This window comes from Corythoichthys intestinalis, chromosome 17 (genome assembly GCF_030265065.1).
Source record: "Corythoichthys intestinalis isolate RoL2023-P3 chromosome 17, ASM3026506v1, whole genome shotgun sequence".
NCBI lineage: Eukaryota > Metazoa > Chordata > Actinopteri > Syngnathiformes > Syngnathidae > Corythoichthys > Corythoichthys intestinalis.
In genome coordinates, this window is record NC_080411.1 from 4,386,763 (window position 1) to 4,411,667 (window position 24,905).

Consider the following 24,905-nt stretch of genomic DNA (forward strand, 5'->3'; position numbering starts at 1 on the left):
TAGCTCCAAGTGGGCGTAGATTGTAGGTTGTCAGCTAGTCAGGAAACATTGGCGCCACCTAGCATAGCATCGCGCTTGCAAACGCGTCACATCACTCTTCCCTCCTTCCCACTCCCGCCCTTCTCTCTCCGTGTCTGTGACTTCTCTCGCGTCATTCAACCAACGTAGTAACGCACATTGTCTCGTTGCCGAAACAGTGACAAAATCCAAACGGAGGGAAAAAAAAACGTAATGCACGAAAAAGTACACATTTTGAACGTACGGCGTACACATTTAAAAGTAAGTGCTCACATGTACAAATTAGGTTAAGTGAAAAGCAAAGAAACCGTGCAGTTAGCGGTTATTTTATGTAAATGTCGAAGTACAATGCTACTCTGTTAGCAAATGAGGCTAGTGGCCGCCTGATGTAAACAGAGCTTTTCTGGCGAAAATTCTAGTGTGATAAAAGCTTAAATCCCCGAATTCTTCATAGATATGGACGTAAAACAGTCTAGATTCTTGGTTTAAAGCACAAAAAAAGTGCATTTAGCATTTAGTTTACATAAATATGTCGAAGTAAAATGCTACTGTGTTAACAAATGAGGCTATCGGCCGCCTGACGTAAACGGAGCTTTCTGGCGAAAATTTTTGTGTGATAAAAGCTTAAATCCCCGAATTCTTCATAGATATGGACGTAAAACAGTCGATTCTTGGTGAAAGGCAAAGAAACTGTGCAGTTAGTGTTTATTTTATGTAAATATGTGGAATGCTACTCTGTTAGCGAATGAGGCTAGCGGCCGCCTGATGTAAAAAGAGCTTTTCTGGTGAAAATTCTTGTGAATACATGCTTAAATCCCCAAAATCTTCTCGGTTAAAAGCAAAGAAACAGTTACCGTTTATTTTACATAAATATGTCAAAGTACAATGCTACTCCATTCGTGAATGAAGCTAGCGGCTGCCTGACGAAAACAGAGCTTTTCTGGTGACATTTTTTGTGAATAAATTCCTAAATCCCCGAATTCTTCATAGATATGGACGTAAGACAGTCTTAATTCTCGGTTAAGAGCAAAGAAACTGTGCAGTTCGCGTTCTTTTACGTAAATATGTCGAAGTACAATGCTACTCTGTTAGTGAATGAGGCTAGAGGCCGCCTGATGTAAACAGTTTTTGTGGTGAAAATTATTGTGAATAAATGCTTAAATCCCCGAATTCTACATAGAAATGGACGTAAAATGTCTCGATTCTTGGTTGAAAGCAAAAACAAACAAACAAAAAAACGTGCATTTAGCATTTATTTTACATAAATATGGCGAACTATGTGATGCCAATGCAGTAGCGGTTCGCATTCTCCCATTTTTTTGTCACAACGTTTCAAAATGCATGCATGGTACAAAAAATATAATAACTATCTTGAATCCTCGAACAAATCAATCTGAGACAAAAATTTGTATGCGGTTAAAAAAAAATATCCAAGCTGAAGTCCGACTTGGGCATCAATATTAATGTAATTAATTGATAATCAATATTGCATTTTTAAATTTATTATTTTTTAAATCAGTAAATACATTTTTGTATTAAAACATGTTGATATAAAAAAATAACTTTGAAGTGAATAAAACAAATACTATGATGAATATATAATACATTTTGAATATAAAATAATCGTAATATAATGTTTTTTGTCTGTTTTTGTTTTGTTTTCCCCAATTGTAGCGAATTCACTGCCAGTCTCTCACAGGTTGAATTGAATTGGACGTCCAGCGGTGTCAGATAGCAGCAGACTTCAAAGTTTGCCCTAGAAAGAAACAAAATACGCCCTCCACGAATAAAGTATAATTGAAAACTGCGCATTCGTTTATCATTGGATGCAATGACAGCACTTGACCACAAGAGGACAGACTTCCCATATTGTTGAGCAGGGACCAGCATCCACTTTTCATTGAAAGAAGGAAACAAAAAAGAATCAGCGGTTTAGTGTTTACCCTTAATAATGTTCGACACTAAATTTGTCACGTATCTATTATGTACAATGAACTCATATTTAATATTAATGTTATTTGTACAACATGTCATTGTTTGTGGTTGGTTCATTCAAGTTTGCTCTTTAGTGTGTCTTGTCCTAGTAATCACCTATTGATTTCACCTGTTGTTGCCTGCAGCCAATTAGCACTCACAGAAAACAGTTTCAAACTGGAACATATGCAATAAAAACTCCTTACAAGATGTATGTTCAATGTTGCTGAAAGTCACTCAACGCAGGGGATGCTGACGAACTTTTTAAAAGTTTTTCCTCAATCAAAAAACCAGCCATTTCAGTCCAAATTTTTCATGCTCGCGCATTTTCTTCATACGGGGCGTGCACAATGGCAGTACACAGGAATTCTTGATAGCTTAAATACTACTACTAGGCTACTACAAAGACAGCATTCTTTTTCACATACAGTGTGTGTTGGAGTTTTTGTATTGGAAATAAAAGCGTCCATGTATTATAATGCAAATCCCCACAGCTAAACAGTGCAATGACGCACTAACATGTTTTATAGGGCGGTCAAACGATTAAAATTTTTAATCGAGTTAATTGCAGCTTAAAAATTAATTAATCGTAATTAATCGCAATTCAAACCATCTATAAAATATGCCATATTTTTCTGTAAATTATTGTTGGAATGGAATTATAAGACACAAGACATATATACATTCAACATTTGGTACATAAGTACTGTATTTGTTTAATATAACAATAAATCAACAAGATGGCATTAACGTTAACATTCTGTTAAAGCGATCCATGGATAGAAATACTTGTAATTCTTAAAGGATAAATGTTAGTACAAGTTATATAAATTTTATATTAAAACCCCTCTTATTTTTTTTTTTTTTGTTTTAATAAAATTTGTAAAATTTTCAATAAACAAAAAAACTAGTAGCTCGCCATTGTTGTCAATAATTACACAATGCTCATTGTGCTTAAACCCATAAATTCAGTCGCACCAAAGCGCCAACAAGTGGACATGTCACTGTGCTGTCATTTTAATCTGTTTGAGCGGGGCATGTGCATTAATTGGGTCAAATATTTTAACGTGATTAATTTAAAAAATTAATTACCATCTGTTAATGCGATCATTTTGACAGCCCTAGTTTAAAACATATAATCATTACATTAAAAAAGTGAAAAAACATGTTTTATACTCTTTCCAATGCTAAATCTGAATAAATACATTGAACACACACACAAAACACATTCTTTTTCGCCCTCCCAGTCAAAATGAATTGGACGTCTATCGACATCTATGGCACTTTTTTTTTTTTTTTAAAGCAACACCTTTTTTTAAACGATATATCGGTTCTTGACAGGAGCACACAGACTCATCTTATAACGTTACTCTACGTGAGTTTGCTTGATGACATTTTCTCCGGAGAAACCCGCGACCTGCCGGCATTTGATGCTCAACAAGCAGTAGAAGGGACTTGTTTAATTGCGTAGCCAATCGGAATTCGAGTCTATTACCATCAATGGTTGGAGCTGTGCGCGGCGTATGAACCTAAAGCTTCCACCTACGCACAGGACTCGCCCGGGGAGCAGTGAGCCTGGGAGCGTACCGGCCGGTTGGTTCTCATGTCCGTGTGCAAAAATTGATGTCTGCCTGAAGGTTACTTTCAAAATGTCAGCCTCAGCGTGGAAGTCTAAAGTACTCAATTGATCTTACCAAACAAAGCCCCCTGGTGGCGGATTTGACCGTCGTTGGCTGATATTGACGGCGATGTCGCTTAAGCTTGTATCGATCCGACTGAGGGTTAGCATTTTTTTCTTTTCGATATAAAATTGTGAAGGGCAATTCAACAACAATTTGAGGTTTCTAACATCTAAGTTTAAAGACATTTAATAGATAAATACATAAATAAATAAAACTGCAGCATTTTTGAACTATATAAAAAGAAATGAAAGGTTTCTTTTAAAATATTAAAAAAAAAAAAAAAACTAAAACAGGGTGAATAACAAGTCATTAAAAAATGAACACATTTATTAGTAATAAATAATGAACGCTAACTGAAATTACAGTATGAATGATAAACGAAAAGTAATAAATTACTAATACATAAAAATGAATACATTTTACACATTAAACATAAAAAAAACATGAAAAATAAATGAAAAATTATTTTAAAGACATGAAAAGATAAACAATGAGTAAATGATAAAAAAATGGATTTTTTTAATAAAGCAAACATTTAGAAATAACAGCAAAACTATAATAATTATATAAATAATAAGAAATGAAAAACAAAAATGAATCAACTTTACACATTAAATGTAAACATGAAAAATAAATGAACGAAAAAATGTTTTTTTAAATGCATGAAAAAAATAAAAAAAATATTGAATATAAATTATTTTAAAAATGATAATTTCTTTAAAAAGCAAAAAATAAACATTTAGCAAAACTAACTCAAAATAATACTTATATAAATAATACGGAATGAAAAATAACAAATATATAAAAATACTAAACAATATTTTTTTTAAATAAATAAATGAAGAAATAAAAATACATGGAAAAATAAAAAATGATTAAATAACTTAAGTGAAACTTCATAACATATATGGCGGAAAACACAGACAAGACTGAAAAAGCAGTTTCTGCTCTTGCACTCCTCTTCAAAAGAAACTGCTGTATTTTAAGCTAAAACAACTGTTGTGTTTGATAGAACAATATGTCTATATGCTGCCATAGCAGATTCATGGCACATGAAGCCCCCGAACTATTTTTAATTTGTCTGTTTTACCCTGAAAACCCCAATTTACAGACGTCGCGCAACCGCTTTTGTTTCAACTCAGCCATAAAACAAAGGTAATTATATTTATTATTAAAAAAATGTCTGTCGTTTTTAGCTTAGAATCATTCATTGAGGTCTCATATTTTGTTTAAAAAAAAAAAACGACTTTAAAAAATTATTCACTCACATATTATAAACTTTTAAACAAATTATGTCACAATGAAAAAAAAAATGGCGTCTGTAAAAAAAGTCACGTGTATCTACCTCATAACTATCGCTTAATTGTATTTTTATTTTTTTTTTTGGTTACTGTCGCATTTTCTCCGATATGTTGGATGATAAATAATTGATCCAAACAAAAAAAAGTTGAAAAAAAAAAAAAAACGTTTAAAAAGGGTAAATATATGAAAAAGAAAATCTTGACCACTCCTTGATCTCTGCGATTTCTGCATAGCGACCCTTCTTATATGACCATGTTTCACCCATAAAATCCCCCCAAAATCCAGCTGTGGCCATTCACAACTGTGTCCTGACACTCAGTGATACATGCTACATGGAGTTTTTGGATCGAAACAAGGTAAGTACGTGATAATATCTCATTAAAATCGTGGCGTCTTTAATTATGCTCTCGCGTGCTCTCGCCTCCAGATAGGGTTTAAAATATTTTAAAATATTTTTTTTTTTAAAAATGCCCTCCTGCTCAAAATTTTTCTTCCCCCAGAAAATTGAAATTTCCAATGATGTATCGCACATGCATATCGGACAATTTTGAAAGTTAACTAAATTGGGGGTCTCAGAGCGGAACTCCAGGTCACCTGAGTGTTTTCCGCTATAGATATATATATATATATATATTAGGGCTGTCAAAATTATCGCGTTAACGGGCGGCAATTCTTAAAATTAATCACGTTAAAATATTTGACGCAATTAATGCACAGATTAAATGACAGTACAGTGTTATCTCCACTTTCTCCTTGTGTTTTTTGGAGTTTTGTCGCCCTCTGCTGGTGCTTGGGTCCGACCCATGAGCATTGTGTAATTATCGACATCAACAGTGGCGGGCTACTAGTTTATTTTTTGATTGAAATTTTACAAATTTATTAAAACGAATACATTAAGAGGGGTTTTAATATAAAATTTCTATAACTTGTACTAACATTTATCTTTTAAGAGCTACAAGTCTATCTATGGATCGCTTTAACAGAATGTTAATAATGTTAATGCAATCTAGTTGATTTATTGTTATAATAAACAAAAACAGTACTTATGGACCATATCTGTCTTCATAATTTAATTGTGAGATGCCCCAAGATTCCCACCTCTATAGGGCATTGTATCCACCAAAATCAATAAAACTAAATGCAAACACTTTCAAAACAAACCATAATCCCATACGAATTTGAAATGTTTTAAAAATGTATTGACGTTACTTTTATTTAGAACACGCATGAACTTCAGTCTCGGTTTTAAATGTTTCAGTTTTTGACGCTATAACCTAACTACAAAGGGGAACTACCTGTGCTGCCCGGTCATTTTCCTTCAAGTCTTTTGTAATTTTTTGCTGGCAGCGATGTAAAATGGGTCTTAAACTGTATTCATCATGGTCTTAAAAAGTCCTAAATTTGGCTTGTTGAAGCCTGCAGCAACCCTAAATATTACCACCACATCACTCCATCTTGCTAGTCACTTATTCACTTTAGTCCCGATCTGTGTACACTGTAACTTGCGTTTAAAGTAGGGCTGTCAAAATTATCGCGTTAACGAGCGGTAATTAATTTTTTAAATTAATCACGTTAAAATATTTGACGCAAATAACGCACATGCCCCGCTCAAACAGATTAAAATGACAGCATAGTGTCATGTCCAATTGTTACTTTTTTTTTTTTTTTTTTTGGTGTTTTGTCGCCCTCTGCTGGCGATTGGGTGCGACTGATTTTATGGGTTTCAGCACCATGAGCATTGTGTAATTAATGACATCAACAATGGCGAGCTACTAATTTATTTTTTGATTGAAAAATTTTTAGGGCTGTTAAAAAGATCACGTTAACGGGCGTTAATTAATTTTTTGAATTAATCACGTTCAAATATTTGACGCAATTAACGCAGATGCCCCGCTCAGACAGATTTAAATCACAGTACAGTAAAAAGCTCACTTGTTTTGTTTTATGGAGTTTTGCTGCCCTCTGCTGGCGCTTGGGTGCGACTGATTTTATAGGCTTCAGCACCCATGAGCATTGTGTAAGTAATTATTGACATCAACAATGGCGGGCTACTAGTTTATTTTTTTATTTAAAATTTTACAAATTTTATTAAAACGAAAACATTTAGAGGGGTTTTAATATAACATTTCTATAACTTGTACTAACATTTTTATTTCAAGAACTACAAGTCCTTCTATCCATGGATCGCTTTAACAGTATGTTAATAATGTTAATACCATCTTGTTGATTTATTGTTATAATAAACAAATACAGTCCTTATGTATCGTATGTTGAATGTATATATCCATCTTGTCTTATCTTTCCATTCCAACAATAATTTACAGAAAAATATGGCATATTTTATAGATGGTTTGAATTGCGATTAATTGAGATTAATTACGATTAATTAATTTTTAAGCTGTAATTAACTTGATTAAATTTTTTAATCGTTTGACAGCCCTACAAGTCTTATGAAAACGAAAACATTATGAGGGGTTTTAATATAAAATTTCTATAACTTTTACTAACATTTATCTTTTAAGAGCTACAAGTCTTTCTATCTATGGATCGCTTTAACAGAATGTTATTAATGTTAATGCCATCTTGTTGATTTATTGTTATAATAAACAAATACAGTACTTTTAGACCATATGTTGAATGTAAATATCCGTCTTGTGTCTTATCTTTCCATTCCAACAATAATTTACAGAAAAATATGGGATATTTTATAGATGGTTTGAATTGCGATTGATTACGATGAATTAATTTTTAAGCTGTAATTAACTCGATAATCATTTGACAGCCCTAATATATATATATATATATATATATATATATATATATATATATATATATATATATATAATAACAACTTAAATGATGGCACCGAAAAGATCCACAGCCAGCCCTTGGAGTTGAAATTTTCTATTTTCTGGCTACTGATGTACTCAGGTTGCTACTTTGGCTAGGACGTACATAGATGCTGTGTAGCTCAGGTTGCTTTAGGTGTTTTCCAGCCCCCCAACCCCCTCACACACACACATAAAGGGGGGGTTCTGTAAATGAAATATTGATGAAGCGCCCGGTGGCGTGAAGCCCGACCCGACAATTCCTGCATACACTCACCTTTACTCGTGTGTGTGTGTGAGTTGGCTGCGGCCTTTTGTGTTGGTATCGTATTTACCTGAGCTCCTGTTTCACCTGTGTCTTTTGAGAATGAATGGTGGAAGAGACAGTGAGTGAATGAATGAAGGAGCCAGAGGAGAATTCTGGATTGATGGGGGTTGCAAAAGGAGATAAACATTTATGGCGAAACATCCACAGTATTGTTTTAAACCCTTTACAAGGCACTCATTTAACCATTTGATGCAATATATATTTTTAACCCTCACAGGGCACTCATTGGCTGCCATTGATGATGCTAGACACGCAATCCTTTTAACTGGATTGAACAATCTATGAAAAATAGTCACTTGCTCGATAACTTTTGAACTGCTGTCCACTGTTGTGACCACTGTCCCTGAAAGGGTCAATATAGGGCTGTCAAACGATTCAAATTTTTAATTGAGTTAAATGCAGCTTAAAAATTAATCGTAATTAATCACAATTCAAACAATAAAATATGCCATATTTTTCTGTAAATTATTGTTGGAATGGAAAATTAAGACACAAGATGGATATATACATTAAACATTCTGTACAAAAGTTCTGTATTTGTTTATTATAACAATAAATCCACAAGATGACATTAACATTATTAACATTATTTCTGGTAAAGGGGTGCACGGATAGAAATACTTGTTCTTAAAAGATAAATGTTAGTACAAGTTATACTAATTTTATATTAGGACCCTCTTAATGTTTTCGTTTTAATAAAAGTTGTAAAATTTTCAATCAAAAAAATAGACTAGTAGCTCACCATTGGCGCATGGGCTCCCTGCCGTTCTTCCACAGTGTCTTTAACTACGTAAGGTAGGGATTGAAATACACCACAAGGTGTCAATGGCGAGTTTCAAATTAATTAGAGATCTAGCAAACGAGTGCGTTTTGCCCCTCGACTGACGCCGTAGTTTCCGGGGTCATTGTACATTACGTTCATTTGGCAAAATTGATTTTGCCATGTGATATTTTTATCATTTGGCAAAATGGATTTTGTCATGTGGCATTTTTTTCCCATGTGGCAAAATAGATTTTGCCATGTGGCATTTTTTTTTGCCATGTAGCAAAATTGATTTTGCCATGTGGCATTTTTTTTGCCATGTGGCAAAATTGATTTTGCCGGGTGGCACTTTTGACCCAATATAAAAATAGCTTTTTGTTGCAAAATGGATTTTGCTATGTTGCATTTTTTTTTTTTGCCGTGTGGAATATATATATATATATATATATATATATATATATATATGTATTTTTTTTTTTTTTTTTGCCGTGTGGCATTTTTTTGCCATGTGGCAACATTGATTTTGCCGGGTGGCACTTTTGACCCAATATAAAAATAGCTTTCTGTTGCAAAATGGATTTTGCCATGTGGCTTTTTTTTGCCATGTGGCAAAATTGATTTTGCCATGTGGCATTCTTTTGCCATGTAGCAAAATGTATTTTGACATGTGGCTTTTTTTTTTTTGGTATGTGGCAAAATGGATTTTGGTTTTTGCATTTTTTGGGGGAGTATGTGGCATTTTTTTGGGGTATATGTAAATTTTGCAGGCCATGTCATTGACGGCGATGCACATCCAAATTTTCCATTCATTTTAAATGGCAGAAAAACATGTATGGCTGTGGTTTATGACCATATACTTTACATTAGAGCGCACATTCAACTAACAACCAAGTCAGGCTATGCCATTGACGGCTATGCATGTCCAAATTTTCCATTCATATTTAGGGCAGAAAAACATGTTTTGCTGTGATTTTTGACCATACACTTTACATTACAGCGCATTGACATTCAACTGGTACCCAACTCAGGCTTTACCATTGACGGCTATGCATGTCCAAATTTTCCTTTAATTTTAAATTGGAAGAAAAATGTGTGGCTGTGATTTTTGAACATACACTTAGCATTACAGCTTATTGACATTCAAATGGCCACCAAGTCAGGCTTTGCCATTGACGGCTATAGACGTCCACATTTTCCAATTATTTTAAATGGAAGAAAAACACGTGTGGCTGTGATTTTTGACCATATGCTTTACATTACAGCGCATTGACATTCAACTGGCACCCAACTCAGGCTTTTTCCATTGACTGCTATGGACGTCCAAATTTTCCAGTTATATTAAATGGTAGAAAAACATGTGTGGCTGTATTTTTTTAACATAAACTTGAATGTCTCATGTCAAAATCCATTTTGCCACATGGCAAAAAAAATGCCACATGGCAAAATCCATTTTGCAAAAAAATGCCACATGGCAAAATCCGTTTTGCCACATAGCGAAAAAAATGCAACATGGCAAAATCCATTTTGCCACATGGCAAAAAAAAAATGCCAGATTCCAAAATAAATTTTGCCTCATGGCGAAAAAAATGCCACATGGCAAAATCCATTTTGCTACATGGAAGAAAAATGCCACTTGGCAAAAATATGCCACATGGCCCAAAAAAATGCCACATGGCAAAATCCGTTTTACCACATGGCAAAAAAATGCCTCATGGCAAAATCCATTTTGCCACATGGAAGAAAAATCTCACATGGCAAAAATATGCCACATGGCCCACAAAAAATGCCACATGGCAAAATCCGTTTTACCACATGGCAAAAAAAATGCCACATGGCAAAATCCATTTGGCCACATGGCAAAAAAAATGTCACACGGCAAAATCCATTTGGCCACATGGCAAAAAAAAATGCCACACGGCAAAATCCATCTGGCCACATGGCAAAAAAAATGCTACACGGCAAAATCCATTTGGGCACATGGCAAAAAAAAAGCCACATGGCAAAATCAGTTTCGCCACATGGCGAAAAAAATGCCACATGGCAAAAAAAAAAAAATGCCACGTGGCAAATATATGCCACATAGCAAAAAAAATGCCATGTGACATTACTGGCAAAGTCTTAATTTTGAAGGGGGCGGGGCTATGCCACAGGGCACAATTAGGAGCCATACATGTCTTTGAGATGAAACCAGATGGATTGAACCCTTGATCTCAAAACTGTACATGCTAACCACTGTAGCTATCAATTCACATAGCTATCCATTCATCCAATATTCATTCTCTCAATTAATCACTAATTCATTCAAAAAAACCGAATCGGCTCATTCAAGGAACATTCAACAATGATGTATCCCCTCAGTCCATAAAACATTCATTCTTTTACTCACTTATAATTTATCTTTCATATATTTGGAACTGGGAAGCCCCCCCCCCAGTTCTAATGGATTGAATGTCTATCACCGTCAAATGCAGCCAATGAGTTAAACATTCCCCTTCCTATTGCCGCGTGTTCCGGAAGCCTGAATGTGATTGTGTTATCCTGCATCCTGACCTCACTTTGCGCTCGGGGCGAGCGTTAAGTGCAAAGAGAAACGCTTGGCGCGGATGCCGCTGACGTAACAGGAGCAAAGGGGCGAAGGGGGAGGGGCTTCTGACGGGTGCCTTTTTCACTCCCGCAGAGCCTGCAGCCCCCCCAAAACAGAAAAAGTGTCGCCTTCACACACGCGCCATTGATGCGCGGAGGGAGGGAGGGTGGCAACAACTCACCGATTCGGATTCTGTTGGCATTCTTTTTTTTCCCCCCACTCAGCTGGTCTCGGCCGGGTGGCACCGCAGTATGTGAAGATGATAGGGATGAGGATGCTGCTCGCTTAGCATGGAGGAGTAGGGGGGGGTCTTTTTTTTTTTTTTCTTTCTTTTTTGGTCAGTTCCATCAGTTTGTTGGAGTAGACATGAACAGCGTGGATCCAGCATCCGCCAAACTGTTGACTTTCAATCAGCGGTAAACCACCGTCACCATGTTCATCAATTGTGCTTGCTGCTTTTTCGTTCCTGTTTGCATCTGTTGCATGCTCCTTCTCCTCTAGCTCGCTGCTTCTCCAACGCTCATTCAAGTTAATTCAATCAGCGCCGTGCTGCCGGAGCTGCGGGTTCACTTTGCACATCATATGTTGTGAGAAAACGAGTGATGGAGAAGACAAAAATGCTGTGTAAAGTGTCCATCACTCTTTGTTTCTGTTTACTTTTCAAACGTGTTGAACATTAACTCATTGGCTGCAATTGACAAGAAATAAATGTCCAATCAGTTGAAACCGGGAGAGTGCTACCCATAAGCGGATTTTCAGGGGGGCAGTCCCCTCCACCCCAGGTGGCTGAAAAGTGTCATTGCATGTAATTGAATTTCCTATACAGTATGATTTTAAATTCAAGAATTTTCTGGTAAAATGTTGTCTATAAAAGTTGTAAAGCAATAAAACAAAAAAACAAACAAACAAACAAAAGCTATTTTTAGAATGGGTCAAAATTATTTTTCTGACCTGGTTGTCCGTTAAATGTCAGTGCACTCTAATGTAAAGTGTCTGGTCAAAAACCACAGCCATACACGTTTTTCTGTCATTTAAAATGAATGGAAAATTTGGACGTGCATAGCCGTCAATGGCATGGACGTGCATGGCCTGCAAAACTCCCATATACCCCACAAAATCCCACACACCGCTCCCAAAAAAATGCGACAAACCAAAATCAATTTTGCCACATGGCAAAAAAATATATATCACATGGCAAAATCAATTTTGCCACACATAAACAAAACAAATACATAAACAAATACAGTACTTACAGTATGTACAGTATGTTGAATGTATGTATCCATCTTGTCTTTCCATTCCAACAATAATTTAAAGAAAAATATGGCATATTTTAGAGATGGTTTGAATTGCGATTAATTACGATTAATTAATTTTTAAGCTGTGATTAACTCGATTAAAAATTTTAATCGTTTGACTGCCCTATTATTTACATCTGCATGCATGCTAGGAGGTGTGTTGTACAACAACAGTGTTGACAGCAGGTGCGAAATCATAATGGCGGTATTGCCTCCTCGGCAGCCACCCTCCATGTTTTACACGTCAGTTGGCCTTCCTCCTCTCAACCGCAGCCGTCTGTAACTTTTCTGTGGCCTAAGTATTCCCATACCAGTGATTTCATTTTCTTGGATATGGGAAAAAGTTCAGGAGTTCCACCTCCTCCAGCCATCGTGTAGCACAGCCGACAGCTGCACGCGAGTGATTTCTCCCCACATTTTTTGGACGTAAAAAAAGCTAATACCGAAGGGATGGTATGCTGAAAAACCTTTGCGGTTTGAAACCATGACGTTGTCATACCACGGTATACCTTGAAACCGGTAATCCGCACGTCGATAATGGAGTCATGTGATTACTGTTGCGATGCCTCATTGGTGAAACTGGTATTGCCACTGTGCTGGCAAAAACAAAGTGAAATCTAATAGGTAGAATAAATAGGAAAAGGTGACCACTCAAGTTTCGCTCAAAGTAGTGGAGTAAGAGTAGTGTTTCTTCTTTACAACACTACTCAAGTAAAAGTACATTTTTTTCCAAAAGTTTTCTAAGGTAATGTAACATTACTACTAGGGCTGTCCCAATCGATCGGGTCCGATCACGTCATTTTCAAAGTATCGGAATCGGCAAAAAAATATCGGCCATGCCCTTTTTTAATATACATGTATTTTAATTAAAGAGTATGTCATGCCCTGGGAAAATGTTAATATTCCATCATTTATCCATAACCGCATGCCTTTTGTATTCATATCATGCCACTTCGTGTAATTACACACAAGAAAATGAGAGAAATTTGGCTCGATTGTCATGCTAAAACGACCGGCACCTGAGATCTGGCAGATTGTGTGCATGTCGTCATTACAAGTGAAGAGTGCGCCACCAGCCACTAGGGGGGCAGCGCCTGTCTGCAGCAATATAATTCCTTCTAGTGAGGGGAGAATTAGCGGTGTTTTGAGCTGTTTATGCTGATGCATTGTGTTCGTCCTGCACATATTCCAGGTTCCCTCATGAAGAAACACCCCTCGTTGTCAATAAAAGAGAATTCAGAATTGACACTGAGGGGTGTTTGACAATTTCGTTTCTAGTTTCGGCAACGAATCCGACGTAGAAGGACGTAACGAATGTTCATCTAATGGTGACGAGGAGAGTTACGAAGCTTTAATTGGTGTTTTAGGATACCAATTTGAGCCCAAACGAACGCCAATGCAGCGTAATGAAACGGTCATTGAGGGGAGCAATGACACTGATGAAACATCGGCAGCAGATCGTGTGGGAGACAACGAATGATTTGTTTTGCATTTCTTTTTGTGAAACTAATACACCGTGACCGCAAAATAAAGTAATGTATAGAATAATTATCATTTATTGCGCTATCATAGCTTTTCGCTCTGCCAACAGACACAAATATGAATGGGATCAGAGGATTTGTTCTATATATTTTACGAGCGATAATTTATACATGTGTCCAGTCCTGTATCCAATGCTTGATTTTTTTTTTTTATTATAAAAGAGTACTCACTCTGGCCATGTCGAGCTTGGCTGCTCCCCTCCCTTGCTTAGCCTTAGCCTCCTTTGCCAGTCATCGTCCTCTTTCTTGATATCTCGGGACATTTAGGTGACTAGTGTATGGTGGGCACCGCATCTGCTTTGAGCAGCAATCTTTTAGCAAAACCCGATTTCACTTGTCCATAGTTCCAGAAGCTTTCAGGTGGAAAATGCGCACCACACAAAACCGTGCCGGAGGCTGGGTCTAGGAAATTAGCCCTCTGTGCACGGACGAACTTTACCCATTGTCTGCATAGTCCAGCTTTTTTTTTTCGCATTCGGGAACTCATGGATACTATATTCCGATAAATAGCTATTTGTACACCACATAGCACAGCAGTTTTGAACCATTTTAGTGATGTTTTGGTCAAACAAACCCGAACACTACTCTCTCGTCGATAAAAAACAATGGCACCTGGCTCCGCCTCGACTTTAATTCACTTGTAGTGACGTCCCCGCCCCATTCGGCGGTTTCCAGAACACTTTCGGAAATGTTCATTTTCGATCTATTTTCCATAATTGCTCATTAATGTGATTGATTTTTTTGTTAACTTTATCAATATTTTTTATCTTGGCACATAACGGTTCTATTGATGTCTCACACCCCCTTTGCCGTTTCATACCCTTTAAATCGTTTTCTAATTGTATTCAACGTTACAGACATAATATGTTACTCATCCAGAGTCTTTAATTTAGGCTTAAGGTAGGAGGGTTATCAAATATATCCCGATAACGGCGGCAATTATTTTATCAAAAAATGTGCCATGTTTAGATATTTAACACTATTAAAATATGCGCTGCATGACCCTGTCACTCATTGTCGCGCTCAATCTGTAATGACGCCATTTTACCTATATAGAGAGATAAAAGGCAGCGCAAAATGAGTAGAGTGAATTTTGGCAGCCTTTGGAACCTTTCTTCAATTGGCTAAACCTTGCAATCCGTCTCCCTCTGATTAGAAATAGCATGGGAAGCATTGTGGGTAAGCAAGGTGGCAAATGATCATTGTCTCAACACCTTAAGTTATTTCCCAAACCAGAGAAGATATATCCATTGGTAGCACGACGCACAGTCATGGTTGTACTTCCCATCATGGTTCCACTTCCCGTCATGCATTGGGGCATGGCTGCAGTATCATTTACTGAAAGCTTAACAAATACACTAGATGGCAATATTTAGTCACAATATACAAAGCCACAAGTCTCTCTATCGGTGGATCCCTCTCACAGAAAGAATGTTAATAATGTAAATGCCATCTTGAGGATTTATTGTCATAATAAACAAATACAGTACCTATGTAGTGTATGTTGGATGTATATATTCGTCCTAGTTTTATTCATTTTTTTCTTAATGCATTGCCAAAATGTATATGATCGGGAATGATTGGAATTGAATCGGGAGCAAAAAAAAAAGCAATCGGATCGGGAAATATCGGGATCGGCAGATACTCAAACTAAAACGATCGGGATCAGATCGGGAGCAAAAAACATGATCGGAACAACCCTAATTACTACCCACCTCCGCTACGATGTGGCCCCAGACAAAGATAAGTTTGACACCCCTGATTTACGTTGCATGCCAAGACCAATGCCAAGACCAATGCCAAGACCTTATTCCACTTTGTTGGAATATCTGCATATTACATTATATTGAAATCTTGTTCCATTAGGAATTATGTGCTTCTGTTATTTGTTGAAAGAGGGATAAAGGGATCGGCGTCTGCAATTGTATCGAGAGATTTGCTGTTTACTGAGCGCGTGTTTGCATTGCAGCTCGGCCTCGGAGGACTTGGGCTGCCGGCGCGGAGACTTCAGCAGGAAGCACTACGGCTCTGTGGAACTGGTGAGTCATAGCTACGCTACAATATGTAGATTTATGTGCTACTCGCAACAAGTTCGAAATGCCGAGGGTAATGTCGTAGGATTAGACGTTCCATGAGTGTGTCGCATTGATGGCGGTGAGATGCGTATGACGTCAGACTCAAAGATGGAGGTCATAATTAGTACGAACTGGCTTATAATTGGATTGAATCATCGCATTTTGAGTGGCGCACACAGTGGGGCAAATAAGTATTTAGTCAACCACCAATTGTGCAAGTTCTCCTACTTGAAAAGATTACAGAGGCCTGTAATTGTCAACATGGGTAAACCTCAACCATGAGAGACAGAATGTGGAGAAAAAAAAACAGAAACATAAACATAAAGAATTTATTTCCAAATTAGAGTGGAAAATAAGTATTTGGTCACCTACAAACAAGCAAGATTTCTGGCTGTCAAAGAGGTCTAACTTCTTCTAACGAGGCTCCACTCGTTACCTGTATTAATGGCACCTGTTTTAACTCATTATCGGTATAAAACACCTGTCCATAATCTCAGTTAGTCACACTCCAAACTCCACTGTGGCCAAGACCAAAGAGCTGTCGAAGGACACCAGAGACAAAATTGTAGACCTGCACCAGACTGGGAAGACTGAATCTGCAATAGGTAAAACGCTTGGTATAAAGAAATCAACTGTGGGAGCAATTATTAGAAAATGGAAGACACACAAGACCACTGATAATCTCCCTCGATCTGGGGCTCCATGCAAGATCTCACCCCGTGGCGTCAAAATGATAACAAGAACGGTGAGCAAAAATCCCAGAACCACACGGGGGAACCTAGTGAATGACCTACAGAGAGCTGGGACCACAGTAACAAAGGTTACTATTAGTAACACAATGCGCCGCCAGGGACTCAAATCCTGCACTGCCAGACATGTCCCCCTGCTAAAGCCATTACACGTCCAGGCCCGTCTGCGGTTCGCTAGAGAGCATTTGGATGATCCAGAAGAGGACTGGGAGAATGTGTTATTTTCAGATGAAACCAAAATAGAACTTTGTGGTAGAAACACAGGTTCTCGTGTTTGGAGGAAAAAGAACACTGAATTGCATCCGAAGAACACCATACCCACTGTGAAGCATGGGGGTGGAAACATCATGCTTTGGGGCTGTTTTTCTGCAAAGGGACCAGGACAACTGATCTGTGTAAAGGAAAGAATGAACGGGGTCATGTATCGAGAGATTTTGAGTGAAAATCTCTTTCCATCAGCAAGGGCATTGAAGATGAGATGTGGATGGGTCCCAAACACACAGCCAGGGCAACAAAGGAGTGGCTTAATAAGTAAGAAGCATTTCAAGGTCCTGGAGTGGCTTAGCCAGTCTCCAGATCTCAACCCCATAGAAAATCTGTGGAGGGAGTTGAAAGTCCGTGTTGCCCAACGACAGCCCCAAAACATCACTGCTCTAGAGGAGATCTGCATGGAGGAATGGGCCAAAATACTAGCAACACAGTGTGAAAAGCTTGTGAAGAGTTACAGAAAACGTTTGGCCTCCGTTATTGCCAACAAAGGGTACATAACAAAGTATTGTGATTAACTTTTGGTGCTGACCGAATACTTATTTTCCACCATGATTTGCAAATAGATTGTTTAAAAATCAAAAAATGTGATTTTCTGTTTTTTTTTTTTTCCACATTGTCTCTCCTGGTGGAGGTTTACCCATGTTGACAATTACAGGCCGTCCTCATATTTTCAAGTGGGAGAACTTGCACAATTAGTGGTTGACTAAATACTTATTTGCCCCACGGTATTTTGTAGGGGTGTAACGTTACGTGGATCTGAATAGATACTGTGAACACAAGGGTCGGAAGGAAGACAGGGGTTTGGAAAGGCTGGGAGCTTTTGGCACTTTTTTTTTTATTCAGTCAAAAACATGGATATAACGAACAAGTGAAAACAAAACTTAAGGGGATCCATGCATAGAAAGACTTGTACTGTAGTTCAAGTTCGTAGAAGAAATTGCTGTAACCGGGTATTATTCATCTTGTGACAGTGACAATTTATGTCATCACCCCGAGAGTCTATAAAATATGGCGTCCTTCACAGGTCAAAACATGTACTAAATATTGTAGATTTTTAAAGTGCACGTGACACGAAAAAGCATGTTTATTTCATAATACATGCGGTATTTTATGCTCCTGAATGATACGGACCGCTTGGATGTGTGGGGAAGCGATTGCTATATTTATTTCGTTTTTTTTAATCCCGCGCCATGAAAATGAGTGACTTCCGGCTTCGGTCTTGCGTTGAGGAGGAGGGCGCTGTGACGTGTACGGGTGAAGGCGTCCTCTTCACTAAACTTCGGTACTGTTGTGTATGAGGACTAAGGATTCAACTGATTTTGCGGATTAATACGTTTATTTTTCGCATCACGCCACCCAAACGGCTACAGAAAAATCTTGCTTTATGAGGGAGAGGCGTGTGCGCCTATTTGGAGTTTCAAAAGGTTCCCATTCACCGTGGATATTGGCCAAAACAAGCCCTACTACTGTGTGACCATTGGACTTACGAGGAAGTGAGTAAACATCTTGTTTTATATTATGTCAAATACGAATACAGCGATTTCAAAGTAAACACTACAAAATTTCTTTAAATAAAGGACTACTTACGTTTGATCATTGATAAGCATATAAAAAGCTCTCGTTGTGCACATTAGCTGCACGTTAGCTGCACAACAACTGCAGCCGCCCTCCTCCGGGGAATGAACTGTAAATTGCTCTCCGCCGGGCGGTTTGCCGATCCACGAAGTCAGTCGACAACCCAGTCGTCATGCCAAATAATCCGGGCTAGTTATGTGTGATTTTCCGCTTTGAAGACTTTGAAACATCACTCAGTTCGGGTTAGCATGTCGGCTAGCTGTCACGCGTCTTGGTTTGTTTACATTCTCCGAAGCCGGGGAAGGGAAATGACATATGTCCGATTTAGGTGTCATAAAATATCGTTCGGGAGGTGCGACAGTAAAGATGAAGTGGACAGTTATGACCATTATGGAGTAATTTTGCCATGTCGTCCTGAATAAGTGCATTTTTATGATTTCATATTCCATTTAGCACAAGATTGTTATTTGTCATGACCATGCCATTCATTTAGCAATTGGGGAAAAAGAATAACATGTACAAATACTGAAGTAAAGAGACAGAACCAATGACATTTTGCAGCTCTCTTCGTCGCGTTTTCCTCGTTGTGAATACTTCACCCTCGACGGGCTGACTGGTCCTTCTCAAGCCATTTATCTAGCTATTGGGGAAAAATACTTGGATAAAAAGAATATCTTGTAAAAATATTGGAGTAGAGAGACCGAAACAATGACATTTTGCGGCTCTCTTCGTCGCGTTTTCCTCGTTCTGAATAATTCCCCCTCAATGGGCTGAATCGTAAAACCAATGAGCCCAGTCACCCGCTGACGTCATCCACCTGTTGGGACGCGAGAGCCCTATAATAGTAGGCGTGGCTAACCGGCAGATTAAAAGACTAATTTCTCGTCATCTGCGCTTTGCTAAATTGTTGTATATAGTGGAATCGTCTCAAAATATGATTCTAATTCATATAATAATGCTATTTAAGACTTTTTTTCTCCTGTCGTATGCTCTTTAAATCAATGGCAATATTTTATGTGTTTTTAATAAAATATTTGAGTAAAAGAGAACAATCATGGCTTGTTAGAGCCTACAAGTCTTAAGTCCGAGGTTCCCTTTAAGTTCCTTAAGTTTTGTCTACGATCTAACACTGGCTCTTCTTTGCTTTGACCCTGCTGGTCAGTGGGAGAGGGCTGCTGGTGTGTTGGGGGCGATGAGTCATGACATGCTGGGTGTGGTCCAGTGCCATTGCCGTTGATAATCCGTGCTGTTGTCATGTTGACAGCAAGAAACTGCTTTCTTGTACCTTTAAGCTGTTGAGTAATTGTTGTTTCTTGTGGGGGGGCTAGCACTCCAGTGGCACTTCCTTAGAGGAGACTCGTTGCTAGGCCAGATTAGAGTTTAGAGGAAAACGCATGCTGACAATCAGCACCAACAGGCTGCTACCTCATGTTTGAGGTCACTGACAGCCCAAAAAAAAAAGAAAAAAAGTCAACAATAAAACACTACTTTTGTCCAAAGGACGCTCCTCAACTCACTGAGGTTCTTGGCACCTAAATGCGATGAGACAGCATCAAGGCTCCTTTTTATTTTTATTAGGGCTGTCAAACGATTAAAATTTTTAATCGAGTTAATCACAGCCTAAAAATTAATTAACCGTAATTAGGACTGCAGCTATCGAATATTTTAGTAATTGAGTAATCGACTGAAAATTCTATCGATTAATCGAGTAATCGGATAAAACAAATATATTTTTAGGTGAAGAGCAATTATAAATATACATGAGAAAACAAGACATTTCATCTAATCTTGAACCATTTTCAGTCAATCAATGTCTTTATTTTCGATGTATATTGTTGAAAACAGCCAACAATTGCATCTCAGATGTAACTAGAATTTTTAAAAAAAGACTAATTCACTGCTTTCACTCAAAAAACTTATATAAAAAGAAATATATATATATATATTACCTAAAAATGCCGTTACGCTTGATAACACACATCACTTAAAAGTTAGGATTTTTTCCCACGTGTTTCAATTGAGTTTTTGCAGTGTTCAAAATAAATGTATGATATAGTGTTGTATCGGTCGCGAACGATTCGTTCTTTTTGAACGAATTGTTTGGGTGAACGAGACCGAACTAATCACCATCTGCACTGATTCGTTCTATGAAGTTGGTGGCGCTTGTTCGCTGCGTGGGAGGGCGTTGAGCAAGCGGCAGCGTCTTCTGACATCGCACACGACCAATCAGACGCCAGCCTCATCGCGGGCAGGGGAGGGAGCGGAAACAGAATCATGGCGTATGTCACTCATTTCCACGTGTGGCCAATAAGCAGCCAGTGTGCAGGCAGGGGGGAAAGACTGAGTTTTGTCACTTCCCGTTCAGTGATTCGGTCCTCCGGTTCCTGACCTAGCTTGCTGCTAACTTGACTTTCCAGTAATGACTATGCGGTGAACGAGTCATAAAATGAAAGGAAACGACTTTGTCACATATTTGTTAACGTGGAGCCTATCAAATGCTGCTCAAAAAGACAAAAACACCACACAAATCTAGCGAGCATGGTTTAGTGTTCTACTTTTCTCAACAGACTCGGGACTGTGCCTATGACGATATACTATCAAATTTACAGTAATTTAAAACGCGTAGCTACGAGGCAAGCAAAACCTGAGCTGCGGTCGCGTGACGGCAGTGAAGCGGGCAGAGAACTGTCACTATATGGAGGCTTCATGGCAGCGATATGTACCTCATATGTGCACAGAAAAAAAATAATATTTAGTATGATCACCATAATACTGATTTGCAATGAAACTATATACATGTCAATTTTTTCCGAGTGTTTTTTTTTTTTTTTTTTTCCCGTGTCAGAGGGTGTCGGTTGGTTTGACAAATTATGTCAATCCGTCCATCATGTGCTACTCAAGCGCCCCAAAAACAAAGCGCGCGGACACGGGAGATGTCGCAATATGTCTACATTTTTCTTAACAGACTAATGAGAGTAGAAAGGCGAAATCATAAAGCAAACAATTATTTCTCGTCAGCATTTGACGATCTGAGATGCGGGGACGACGGGGGAGCTGACCGGATTATTTTATTTATTAATACCAGTGCAAAAATTCAAAACGATCATCTTAATAATAAAAAACAAAAATACAACAGAGCGAGAGGTTAATATGATGTGTTGGCCGTTCCATAATTAGAAATTAAACTTTCGATTTATTTTTATTTTCGTGACAGCAGGCATGCCGCGTTGGCTGTTAGCAGCAGCATTGTATATGTGAGCAAGATCATGCTAAAGAAAGTCCGTGCGCCCCCGACCCCAAACCCCGACTTCCCCCTCAAAAGGAAAATGTTTAACCGTGTCCTAATTCGAAATGCAAGCACGAGCCATGACTTTGAGCCCATAGAACTAGGACAGACGACGCGGAAGTTCTCCCTCGCTTTTGCAGCAGCGGGAGGGAGACGAGGCTGTCTGAGAGCAGAATGATATCGCCTGTCACTCATTTCTGAAACTACGACGAGTGGTCAATGTGCAAGAGAGGGAGGGACCAAGCAATGTCACTTCCCGTTCAGTTATACTGCGAAGCGGTCTTTGGTGATTCGTTCGGCAACGTCACTTCCCGTTCACTAACCGAACGATTCATTTGGGTGGGGAGGGAGATGAGGGGGGCGAACGATTCGTTGAACGATTCGTTTGAACGAATCGTTTTACTGAACGAACCGGAATGGATTCGTTTACTCAAGTGAACGACAGATCCCGTCACTAGTATGATACAGGCTGTACTGGAGCACATTAGGGACCAGTGCTACTTGATGTTTTATCCAGCAATGACTACTGAGCTAAAATTGATATAGTTAGCATGATTAAGTTTTTATTTTACACCCTCATCACTCCACAATTCTATGTTATGTTAAAGCCTGTATGTAAGACACGTTAGCCACGCATCGACAGTGGTCTTAATTAATAGAAACCTAACCCTCCGCAGGGCTAACGTTACGTGAGCTAGTAGTGACAGTAACGTTAATCTTATTTATTAGCGCTTAGCGCTCTACTGCTTTAAGATGGCGGCTGTTTACTAACGCTGCCCAGACGCGGCTGAGTCTGTCATTTCGCATCTACTTCAACATACATGTGATCTCTATGAGACACATCAGACGGTACCTGTTACCAACGTAGCATTGTGCGGGCTAGTATTTAGCAACGTCGGACGTCGTTTGTGGTGGCTATCGGCTGCAGAAAGTTTTTTTTTTTTTTTCCTTCTTCCTCCCCGCACGTGACAGCGCGTTGTCCCGCATTAAAAGTAGTTCGAGCAAAACGTGATGCTTAGAGCTGTCAAAATAAACGATTACTCGAGGTGAATAAAATTACTCGGATCAGTTTTTAAACTCGAGTTACTCGAGTTGCTCGAGTACTCGTTTCAGCTCTAATTGTAATTAATCGCAATTAATCGCAATTCAAACCATCTATAAAATATGCCATATTTTTCTGTAAATTATTGTTGGAATGGAAAGATAAGACACAAGACGGATAGATACATTTAACATACGGTACATAAGTACTGTATTTGTTTATTATAACAATAAATCAACAAGATGGCATTAACATTATTAACATTCTGTTAAAGCGATCCATGGATAGAAAGACTTGTAGTTCTTAAAAGATAAATGTGAGTACAAGTTATAGATATTTTAAAACCCCTCTTAATGTTTTCGTTTTAATAAAATTTGTAAAATTTTCAATCAAAAAATAATCTAGTAGCTCGCCATTGTTGATGTCAATGATTACACAATTCTCATTGTGCTTAAACCCATAAAATCAGTCGCACCAAAGCGCCAGCAGAGGGAGACAAAAAACACAAGTAACAAGTGGCCATGACACTGCTGTCATTTTAATGTTTGAACGGGGCATGTGCGTTAATTGCGTCAAATATTTTAACGTGATTAATTGAAAAAATTAATTATAATTTTGACAGCCCTAATTTTTATTTTTCTAAATGAAGCTCCTCAACTTGCTACAACAGAGTTCCTTGGCACTAGCGTGCGATTAGATGGCATCAAAGCACTACTTTTTGTTTTAACAAAGCTCCTCAACCATAGACTTCATAATGTTTTGACGGGACACGTAGCCGACTAATAGGGGGCCTATCTTTGTCAGAGCTGACCGAGTGGAAACACAAAGAGCTTTTTCTGGTGAAAATTCTTGTGAATAAATGCTTAAATCCCTGAATTCTTTATATATGGATGTAAACCGTCTCCATTCTTGGTTAAAAGCGAAAAAACGTGCAGTTAGCATTGTGTACTATAATGCTAGTCAGTAAGTATTCAACTAACAAAATAATCGATAGCTGCAGCCCTAGCTATATGATATATTTAACTGACATTTTTGTTCCAAACAATCAGTTATTTACAAAGGTAAATCTTAAAAACAATCAGGGGTGCCCAAACATTTGCATACCACTGTATACCGCTTGCAAACAGATGACATTAAGCACTGTGTTTTTTTCTAAATGAAACGCCTTAAATCAACATAGCTTCCAGGTACCAAGATGGCACCGAAGCACTTATTTAAGATATTTTAGATTATATCTTAGATAAATGAAGCTTCTGAAATTGCTAGGATATCGTTTCTTGGCACCCACATGCCATAATATGTTCACAAGTTACAACTTTTATCGAAATAAATCCCCTCATATCTTTGCAACATTTGTTCTTGGCACCAAATTGGCAGCAAAGTAGGGCTGGGCAATATGGCCTTAATGAGTGGATTGGGCACGGACTGCATCTAGTGATTAGTATGTCGTGTTATTTTGTATCTCTGTTTGTGTGTGATTTCTCTCATAGCTTTTATGATGGTAGAGTATTCAGCATAAAGTACAATACAACAGTGAAACATGTAATATGACCGTTTAAAGGCCACAGCTGTTTTTCTGTATGTGCTTAC

At 38.1% G+C, this 24,905-nt stretch overlaps 1 protein-coding gene across 6 annotated transcripts in view; it reads left to right on the forward strand.

The window, feature by feature from the left end:
* garnl3 (GTPase activating Rap/RanGAP domain like 3) overlaps positions 1-24,905 on the forward strand; it is a 121,563-nt gene that overhangs the window by 15,552 nt on the left and 81,106 nt on the right. For 5 of the 6 annotated variants that reach the window (XM_057818905.1, XM_057818909.1, XM_057818910.1 and 2 more), the window contains exon 2: positions 16,288-16,357. In XM_057818905.1, coding sequence (XP_057674888.1) covers positions 16,288-16,357 — 70 coding nt within the window. Of the gene's footprint in view, positions 1-11,661; positions 11,896-16,287; positions 16,358-24,905 lie in introns of those variants that run through there. The other variant, XM_057818908.1, reaches the window with a different exon arrangement.